Source organism: Populus alba, chromosome 16 (assembly GCF_005239225.2).
Source record: "Populus alba chromosome 16, ASM523922v2, whole genome shotgun sequence".
Classification (NCBI taxonomy): Eukaryota; Viridiplantae; Streptophyta; class Magnoliopsida; order Malpighiales; family Salicaceae; genus Populus; species Populus alba.
The window spans coordinates 7,662,867-7,673,388 of NC_133299.1; the positions used below are offsets into that span (position 1 = coordinate 7,662,867).

At 36.8% G+C, this 10,522-nt stretch overlaps 2 protein-coding genes across 2 annotated transcripts; one reads left to right on the top strand and one right to left on the bottom strand.

Moving 5' to 3' along the window:
- Positions 1-668: 668 nt before the first annotated feature.
- On the top strand, positions 669-2,139 carry LOC118062631 (uncharacterized). Its single transcript, XM_035076470.2, has one exon. The coding sequence runs from the start codon at positions 827-829 to the stop codon at positions 1,790-1,792; it is 966 nt and encodes a 321-aa protein (XP_034932361.1). The 5' UTR covers positions 669-826; the 3' UTR covers positions 1,793-2,139.
- Positions 2,140-3,434: 1,295 nt separating this feature from the next.
- On the bottom strand, positions 3,435-5,688 carry LOC118062964 (alpha carbonic anhydrase 1, chloroplastic). Its single transcript, XM_035076865.2, has 6 exons — positions 5,284-5,688; positions 4,898-5,109; positions 4,551-4,657; positions 4,210-4,312; positions 3,788-3,970; positions 3,435-3,679 (listed from the first exon to the last, which is right to left on the bottom strand). The coding sequence occupies exons 1-6, from the start codon at positions 5,387-5,389 to the stop codon at positions 3,548-3,550; spliced, it is 843 nt and encodes a 280-aa protein (XP_034932756.1). The 5' UTR covers positions 5,390-5,688; the 3' UTR covers positions 3,435-3,547.
- Between the last annotated feature and the right edge of the window lie 4,834 nt (positions 5,689-10,522).

Sequence of the window (10,522 nt, forward strand, 5' to 3'; positions counted from 1 at the left end):
CTTATTAATATTTTATTTTTTCTCAAGTTTATTAAAATAATGAGGAACAAATCTTACAAATTAAAAAATTGAATGAGAATGAAATTGAAAAAAAATATATAATTTCATAAATTATCTTAAATAAAACAAATAATAATCAAAATAATAGGGATCAAATCTAAAAAATAAAAAAAAAATAAAAAATGAAGAAATTAAAATAATAATAATAAACATTTCATAAATTATTTCAAATAAAATAAGTAACAATCAAAAGAATGAGGATCAAATTCACAATAAAAAGTTAAAAATAAAATAATTAAAAATAAATATTCTATATATAGTCCAGCAAATAATGACATTTCTAATTTTTAAAAATGTTTTCCCCTCATTTTTTAGGAAAACACTTCCTTTTCTCACTGGAAAATGTTTTTCCATTTACAATTCTCCACTTTCCGGAAAACAAACACAGCTTTTTTTTTTTTTTTTTGACTAAAATACTTTTTTCGCGTTGACCGGAAAATAAAAGAGAAGTTTGGAAAGAAAATACTTTCCGGGAAATTTTGCGGCATTAAAAAGAGGGTTTTTTTTTAAATAAAATAATTATTATAAAAATCAGAGTGATTATTTTATAATAAATTTATTTCTCTGTTAAAGTCTACGGTTTTACCTTTCCGAAAACCAGCAAGCACTAGTCAACAAGTTGAAACTCTCCCTCCAAAAAAGACCTCTTCCCTTTTTTCTTATATCTCCTTCATCATCACATATTACTAATCTCCTACCTTCCAAATTCTCTCTCTCGCTCTCAAAAATCACCGGGACATAATTTTTCTTAGTTGAACGGGCGACGATGCCACAAGTGGATCTTGAAACTCTAGTCTCAGCCTGCGCCGGAGGCACCTGCGACAGCAAAATTGCCTGTGAGACTCTCGCCGCCGCCACCACCACCACCACTAACACAAACAACTACCGCTCCCTACCGCCACCACCACCACCACCAGACTCGCCTGATGTTGCCGAAGTACCACCAGATTTCCCGCCAGAATCCTTCTGGTTGTCCAAAGACGCTGAACTCGACTGGTTCAACACCAACGCTTACTATGAACGCAAAGATTCCACAAAAGGAAACTCAAACTCCGCAAACTTAAACCCGAACCTCATCCCCAATCCCAACCATAACTCCTCCAATTCACAGCGTTTCTTTTCCTTTCACTCTAAGGCATCAATGATTGGCTTACCAAAGATACAGAAATCAACCTTCGTTGTTGACACAAAGAAACGCCGCATCTGTAAACATGGAAACACACGATTGTTTCCTAAACGGTCCGGTTCGACCGGTAAGTCGGATCCGACGGGTATGATTGAACCGTCTTCACCCAAAGTATCTTGTATGGGAAGAGTAAGATCGAAGAAAGATCGCCGTAGATTGCGGAAAAAACAGTTACAGCAAAAAGAACAGCTATCTTTTCAATCAACCGGAAAGAAGGAAAGTACTAGAAAGGACAAGAAGAAAGAAGCAGGTTTCTTTGCTAGTCTTAAAGCTATTTTCAGTTGTAAGAGTAACATCAAAGATATATCACATAGGACCACCGGCAATGACACGTCGTATGGTGGATCGGTTAGCGAGAGTTACACGTTTAAGAAATCGAGTGATATCAGGGATCGGTTGCCGGCGAGTGATATAGACGCGCCGCATAGGAGGAGCTTTGGAATGGAACCGTTGGCAGCGGAGCCGGTTGTTGGTTTGGGAGGGATGACGAGGTTCGCGTCAGGGAGGAGATCGGAGTCGTGGAGCGTTGAAATTGGCGTCGCATGATCCGATTGGTCAAGTAAACAATTTGGTCCAGGGTGAAGTAAAAGGGGGGAGGAGCGCTTTTGGTTGCGGTCGTGATTGGTGGGCATCTTTTGCGCTGTGGGTTCGAATTACGGTTAGGATGACGTGGCATGGTGGATTAACCGTTTCAAGCGCGGTAACTACAGTAATTACCTTTCCACGTTTTTTTTTTTTTTGTCTTTTTTGTTTTCATGGTTTGTGAATTGTTCCTTTTTGTCTTTTTTCAAAAGTTATACAAATAGGGCTTGTAGATATATAATGAGTGTAAATTTTGTTAAATAATGTAGTTAATGAAGGCTATTATATCATTGGATAGTGATTTGTCTCAAGAGGATGCAAAGCTATTATTTTGTTCCTCCCTCCTTGCTTGGAATTTTATAATTTCTTGGGTTAAATGCATGGAAGATTATTTTTGATGTTCTATGTTAAAATTCACCACTGTTTTGCCTTGGAAATTTTGGTTATCCCTCTCACATCCATGCTAAGGAATTTGGGTAGATTGATCAGCTAGATTAAGACTTTAGAAAACATGGAATCTTGAAGATACATGTTTCAATTATAATTCAAGGGATTTGCAGTTGCTATGAAAGGTCATTCAAATTCAAGGAACCTCTATATTACTTCTGATGACTATATAAAAATATCAAAACAAAATGAAAATATTAAAAAAAGTATTAATTTAAAATAAAAAACCTATATGCTTAGTGATAATGCTCTGTGGTCTAATCACTTTGTTGGGTTTTGTTCAAATTATCATCTAATTTATTGTGGTTAGGTGGGTCATTCATTAACTTACAAGAGAGGGAATCCCCTTGGAAGGCCCATCGTCATTATTGACTTATGTGGTCTTTGTGTGATCGATGGTTTAAAATCTTGACCGAGTTTGAATTTCTCCCACCCATTTGTTTAACAACTTGACTGCTTCACCTATCAACATACATCATATTCATTTTATAGCCATAACACAGAGAAAGAAAAATCAAGAGTCAACTTTAATTTAGGGTAGTCCAACCGGTTAGGTCTTGAATTTATATTTTAATGGTCATGAATTTGAGTTATTTTATAACTATTAAATATTTATATAATCATTAACTTCAGGACTCATAAAATTAATAAAATATATGCAAGCTGAACTCGTAAAAAAACCAAGAGTTATGCCCAGAAATCTGTTCCTCAACTTGACTGCTCGATCATAATCGAGACTCATCATCATGGGTGTTTGTCTGCGGGCTGATCAAAACTCTTAACAACGATTGTTGTTAGAAGGAAGGGGGGGTTTAGAATGGTTATTTCTGGTTCTGAAGTCAAGATCAGAACACCAACTCATGATTTTAAACCAAGGGTGTAGCAATAATCAAGTCCACCACGATTGTTCTATTTCAGATGAAAATGACACCAATTGTTTCAATCTTGTTGCTCTCGAAACTTCTTCATCACTTCCATGAAGTTATCAGCTTGGATTTAGAGTGAAGTTCAAAATGCTTGTTATGAGCTTTATACATGTACTGTCCAATCTGCCATTTCAGGCCAGAAACGGTCAAATTGAAGAGGAATTGATTGCAATCAACTTATCGTGTCCCTTAAAATGTTTCAAGCAAAAAAGAATTAAGGGTGAAGTTGCATCTGCAGACAGGAAAAGATCATTTCCATGATCTACGATTGTAAATTTGTCCATAATACTACATAATTAAGTTCGTAATACAGGAAAGGAACATTTTGTTCCCTGTGGGAATAATTTTAATCGGAGAATTCATTATATAGTTCAACCTTTCTTCCATTCAGTGACTGCAAAGGCCTCGAGTTCTGCTTGTAATCAGCACCCAACGGAGCTTTCAGGGCTTCTACCTGCTCCTTGGATATTGTTCTCACCTACATATTTGCGTGTCATTATCAAAAAGTCTCCTTGGATATTGTTCTCACCTATCTATATGTTTATATATATATATATATATATATATATATATATATATATCTTACCTTGCCAAGAACGTTCCAGATCACATTTTCAGTGCATGGTGGGCTGGTGATAGAGCCGATGTATCTGTAATACTTGCGGGTATTTTTTCTTAATAGCTTATTGTCTAATGGCCCAATAGGAATTTGGGCTTCTTCATTGCCTGCACACGCGTCCTTCGCTAGATCACCCAGCTTCTTTGTAATCTGCAAACATGAATGGCTCTTATTGGTTAAAACTTTCCTCGAGAGAGGCCATACCTTCAATCTATTCATGCAGAACAGCATCAGAAGTAGGAACCCTAAGCGATTGCCTCAAGGAACAGGATCGTTTACTTCAACCTAAGACTTACAGTGAAGTGATTGCTTGTTTGCATCACGCAACACATGCCCTTTAGGAATAACTAAAATCAGTATAGATGAAAAAGCTGCGATGTAACGTCTACCTTACTGATAAACGGATCAGCATCACCAAGTTCGTAGAGCATTGACACAACAGCGATGGCGCCGGAATCTGACAGGTGGACCAGATGAAGCTCGGCAGCGTATCTGCAGATCGAACCATAACGCGGTTAAAATCATGTTTCTAGATGATTTTTAAAAACATTAACATGCATTCCGACATGAAAAGTTATTTGAAAAACAATTGTTACCGCACTACCAAACATACTCATAAATAATGTTTATCAAACAAGTTCAATTTGTTGTCCACTTCTATTTATCAAACATTTTTGCAATCTATACTGATTGCAAAAATGCGTAGTTTTTGTGAGTTGAGAGAGCATACTGGACTCCATCAATCTGATGTTCGGAGGGAGAATGCCAGTGCATTTGCTTAAATGTGTAGTTTTTACCATCTACAATCAAGGCTCCACAGTTCGCCTCATAGTGCACCTGCATATAGAAAATTCAGAATTCAGAATAATTATTACTATAAATTTATGAAAAACAAATGATATCTTGGATAAGCATGCATAAAGCTGTCCAGGAGATCTCTTGAAACTATTTTTCTCCATTAGCTCATATGAATCTAACCTACCACAACATGTATGTCAGCCCATTCAAAGAGTTGATTGCAGTATATTAATTTCTTATGATAAAATTAACAAAATTGTGTCAAGTTAAGGAATAAACCCCAATATTAAAGCCATTGTTAACAAGAATAGCATTTCCACGCTTGTAAACCCTGGTCAAGGGTGTCAAACTTTTGTTTCCGACTGCCTCGTTCTTGATGATGTTGATAGGAGACTGAAGTTTCCCAGATGAGCATGTTGAGAATTTGGGGTTCAAGCTTCCCCAGTTGGCAGGGCCATGTAAACCAGCATAACTGAATTCAAATACAGAACCTGCCAGGAAAATTTCAAGAATCAAAGTCAGCTAGTTTGTGACATAACAATAACAAAAGATCATATAACTTGTCAAAGAAACATAAATATGTGTTTCAGAAAAGAAAAGAAAAAAACTCTGTTCGTGTGCGTGTGTGGGGGAGAAAGAGTAGCGCGTGCGAAAGAGAGTCATACCATGAGCTTGCTGTCCAAAATTTGCGAAAGCAACAGCAAACAACAATGCAATAGAAATGAAAGAGGAGGAGAGTTGAGGAGCCATATTTTGCAGGCGTGCTCTCATCGCAGACTAATGAAGACCTTCTCCTCGAAGATGTTTGTTAGAGAGAGGCTGGCTCTCTTGCTTTAACTTGTTCAATTATAGGCTCAACTTGTAGCTGCACTTGTGCTAAATTTGGAGAGAGCTGGTAAATTTAGCTGTAGTTTTCTCAAAACCTCCGGGACACCTTCTTCTGTATGTCTATGTCTATTTATATACGTGGTGAGCTTGCCCTATCCTGCTTCATTTTTTGTTTGATGTTCTAAAAGAAACCTTTATCCTAAGCTAGGGGGCTAATCAAAATGCTTTAAATTAACGCAGATTATTGGATTTGCACTTTTGTCACAAAGTAGCAGCTTGGCTCTGTTATTATTACAAGTAGAAAACGCAGAAAGCTGGCTTGGGAGAAAATGGAGACCACGGCTAGCTTTTTCTGATAACTGATTCAGAGATTAATCAAACTTATTGAATGACTATATTTAGACTAATATAATCTGCATCTCTGAATTCTTGCACTGGTCACATTGTTGTTCAAGATGGATTGACACCAGCTGACTGGTTTTCTACCTTTTGTAGGTAAACTCTTTCTGTCCATTGAATAAAATTTGCAAAACTTTTTATCATTAAAATAGCCAGAAGCTTCGCAATTTAATGCATGGTATGAAGGTAGTGGCCACAATCGTAAAAGAAACATGATCCCACTGCCATTAAGTTAGGTGCAGGATGGCTGGTCTACTTTGCTTAGCACAAATTAAAGCATCTCCTAACTTCAAATTAATGGAGGGAGGAAGACTATTTTAATCAACAGTGGAAGTTCTTACGAATCCAATAACCATGGTTTCTATTTTCTAGAAATGTATCTGTGCCAGATATGTATAAGCAATACCGCTATTACCTAGGGACCACGACTCCCTAGGTAGCACATTGTTCAAGGTAAGACAATGAGAGAACTATTTACTTCACAATGCCAAGTTGTCGAGCCTGACTACCTCAAGTTTCATGTAAATTATAACCAGATAAAAAAGCAGAAAAACATAACAGTTAAGGAGAAAGGGAACAAGAAAGAAGGATGCTAAAACTAAGGCAAATGCAGATTTTGCTATTAATTAAAAGGGTTAATTACACATGATGAAGTCCAAAAAAATCCAACTAGCCTAGGAGCAGGACTTTCAGGTTGGGTAATCGGTTAATCAATTAGTTATAGCAATCTCATCCATTCTTCCTAGTTATAATTGGACATGCTTAAGAAGAATGATCGTTACTTTGAACTTGACTAACTCCCAATACCAAGTATCTTAGGTATACATGTTTGCTATTGTCTTGGACTTGACTCATTGCTAAGACCAAGTACCTTAGGTCTACATGTTTTCCATACCCAACGTTATCTTGAACTTGGTTGACTACCAAGTCCAAATGTCTTGGGTCTGACATATTTGCCAGACCAGTATTACCTCATTCCTTTGGGTGAGCCTAAGGGAGGATGGTCATTACCTTGAATTTGGCTAACTGCCAAGTCCAAGTACCTTGAGTCTGGCATGTTTTCCAGACACACGTTACCTTAGACTTGGCGGACTACCAAGTCCAAGTGCCTTGGTTTGGCATGTTTGTTAGATCTACACTGTCTTGGACTTAGCTGACTACTAAGTCAAAGTGCATTGGGCTGACATGTTTGCTAGACCCGCATTACATCATTCCTTTGGGCATGCCAAGGGAGGATGGTCTTTCCATTGGGCGAGCCCAATAAAGGATGGTCATTACCTTGGACTTAGCTAATTGTCTAGTCCAAGTATTTTGGGTCTGACATGTTTGCTAGACCTATATTATTTTGAGTTTAGCTGACTGCTAAGTCCAAGTGTCTTAGATCTGACATACTTTTTGGATCCACGTTACTTTGAACTTGGTTAAATGCCAAATCCAAGTATCTTGGATCTGACATGTTTGCCAAACCTATATTATCTTGGACTTGGTCAACTATTAAATTCAAGTACATTGGACTTGGCAGAATGCCAAGTTCAAGTGCCTTGGGTCTGACATGTTTGTTAGACCCACATTACGTCATTCCCTTAAGCTTGTCAATGAAGGATGGTCATTTCGTTGGGCCTTCCAAGGAAGGATGCACATTCCCATTGGTGTGCTAGAGGCTTGACATACTATTGAACTTAGCATGCCCGGGGCTTGGCACACTATTATTTTCAATAGTGTATAGGTCTGGTTGGCGCCAAACCTAGCGTGTTGGGGCTTGGCACACTTCTAAGCCCCCACTCCAGACACACTTATTCCCTTTGACATGCCCAAAAGAGGATGGGTTCGTTCTTTGACCATGCTTAGGGGAGAAGGGTCATAAGAGTTTTTTATTAGACTCGTTAAAAATAAGTTAATCAACACATATCCTCTTATATTTTGCATATTTTTTTCACTCTTTGCATATGTTATTTCAAAATTTACATTTTATATTCTTGATCAACCTAAACTTTTAAATTTGGATGAAAAGATCAAAATACCCTCGTATATAGCATATAAAAAATACCAATAAATGACATAAACATTTCTTTTATTGTAACCTTTAACACCTTTTCAATTCATAATCACACTCACAATCATATGACATTCAGATCCAAGTAGTCTTAGCTATAAACTTGTATGCAAAACTTGAGATTTTGCACCTATTTTTCATTATTTCATTAATGAAACCGTAGTCTAGCAAGGAAGCAAGACAAGCATGAAAATCTTTAATTGTTGAAGTGTTGTTATTTTAACAGCATATCCACAAAGTCACAAACCTAACAGACCAAAATAAAAGTCTCTAGCCAATCATGAAGGTTTTGATTCGACATATATTCATAAACATGAAAACTTTCTAGTCCTATAATGCTTAATTGCAATCATTACCCTGATAAGCATAACTAATAATTATAACGGTATAAGGTTATCATGACTGTGAGTCCATAGTAAGAGAAGAAACTATGAGGTTTTAAAAGTTGAATCTTGAGAGGAAAATTTATTGTTTTGATGTGGGTCACGATGATAGAAGAAATTCATATGGATATATGGTTTTTGCTGATGAGATCACACTTATTAATCATCCAATATTTGATGATATATTACCCTTTACATTCTTAATGGATTGGTTTTTGATTTCAGGTAAATTGTTGCCCTGATTTGGGCACGAGAAATATCTTTGACCTTCAAAGAGCTTTATAACCTTTTTATGGGGCATGACAATTACCTATGACGATTGGAATCTTTAACCCAACAGCTTGTGGCCTCAGCAAATTATTCTTACCATCACAAACAGCACACTAGTTCATATGATGGGTCTTACCTAAAGGGTTCTTATAAGACAAATGGGCACTCACATTCTCAAGGCCACAATAAAATCTTTTAAAGCCCATTCAAAGACAACCGCAAGCCTTCAACAACTTGGTACACTTAAAGACGTTATCAACCAAATGCCAATTTTGTGATCAAATAAGCCATACAACCAAGTCTTGCCCATAACTTCATCGATTAGAGGTCATAACTAATTACACAACTACATCTTGTCCATAAGATCATAAATGGTTTCTTGATTTTGTTTCTTCTCATAATATTACTGGTGATTTGAAGAATTTATCTATTCATTCTGAGTATGATGGCACTGATAAAGTTGTTATTGATGATGGGTCAGGTTTGGCAGTCTCATATATTGGTTCTTTGACTTTAAAATCACCTCAACAAAATGGTGTCTTTGAACGTTGTCATCGCCATCTAATTGAAATTGGTCTCACTCTACTTCACTATGCCAATCTTTCTCTCTCATATTGGCCACATGCTTTTCATACTACCACGTATCTAATTAATCATCATCTTACTCCTCTCCTTCAAAACAAATCACCATTTAAGAGTCTTTTTTTGGAAAGAAAGCCCAACTATATAAAATTAAAATCTTTTGGGTGTATTAGTTATCCACTATCCAAACCTTACACCATACACAAAATTCAGCCAAAGTCCATTCCGTGTGTTTTCATTGGGTATTCTTTAACCCAAAATGCTCACCGTTGTCTTGAAAAAAATAAAAAAATAAAATAGAGTCTATCTTTCCAGGCATGTACTTTTTGATGAGAAATAAACCTTAGCCTTCATAGGCTTTTCTTCCTCTTCGTCCGTGTCATCCCTTTTACGTGCTGCCCAAATCGTATCCATTCCAGTGACTTCACCTTCTACTCTACTAATGTTTTTAGAATCTACTATTGTCATGGATCCATCTGCTTCAGGTAACTCCTTTTCCTCTCATTCTCTGATTCCTTTAAATTCTTCAAATCATTTCACTATTTCATCTTTGTTGACCCATGTGTGATTGAGAAAAACTTTGAATCTGTCCATTGCCCTTCCCCTGTTTCACCATTAGGTCAAATAGATATACAATTGTCTCTTTCATCTCACCATGTGTCTCCTTTAGGTACCATAACCATACCAAAACCCCCACCTGGTCGGACACACTCCATGACTACTAGATACATAAATAACATCTTTAAATGCAAACAAATTAATTTTACACTAAACATCTTCTTCCTCAAATTCTAGAACCAACATATGTGACCTATGCCTTGTCCATGCCAAATTAGCGTGAAGCCATGTCTGATGAACTTATTGCTCTTATGATACATGACACTTGGGACTTAGTTCCACCCCTGGCAGGTTACAATCCTGTCAGTTGTAAGTAGGTTTTTCATGTTAAGCGAAAAGCCAATGGCTCAATCGATCACTTCAAAGCTCGACTTGTTGCCAAATGGTATCTTTAAAGACCTGTGATTGATTATAAAGAAACTTTTAGTCCCATTGTAAAACCTGTAACCATTCGGTCTGTGTTTACTGTTGTTGTCATGCAAGGTTATACCTTAAGGTAAATGGATGTTAACAATGCCTTTTTGCATGATCAGTTTACTAAGATGTTTATATGAGTTAACCTCTAGGGTTCAAGGATCAAATGAAACCTCATCATGTATGTAGGTTGCGTAAATCTATCTATGGGCTTAAATAAGCCCCTTGAGCATGATATTCAACACTTAAGCATGCTCTTATTCAACTTGGCTTTCATAACTCTAAGTCTGACTCCTCTTTGTTCATTTATCGAAGTGGCTCAATTATATGTTATTTGTTGGTATATGTGGATGATCT

Excerpts from the sequence above, each read along its gene's own strand:
- LOC118062631 (XM_035076470.2), top strand. The coding sequence starts at position 827 with ATGCCACAAGTGGATCTTGAAACTCTAGTCTCAGCCTGCGCCGGAGGC.
- LOC118062964 (XM_035076865.2), bottom strand. The coding sequence starts at position 5,389 with ATGAGAGCACGCCTGCAAAATATGGCTCCTCAACTCTCCTCCTCTTTC. Across the intron at positions 4,658-4,897 it reads ACAATGGCTTTAATATTGGG|GTGCACTATGAGGCGAACTG; the intron begins GTTTATTCCTTA and ends TTCTATATGCAG. Across the intron at positions 4,313-4,550 it reads CATCAGATTGATGGAGTCCA|ATACGCTGCCGAGCTTCATC; the intron begins GTATGCTCTCTC and ends TTCGATCTGCAG.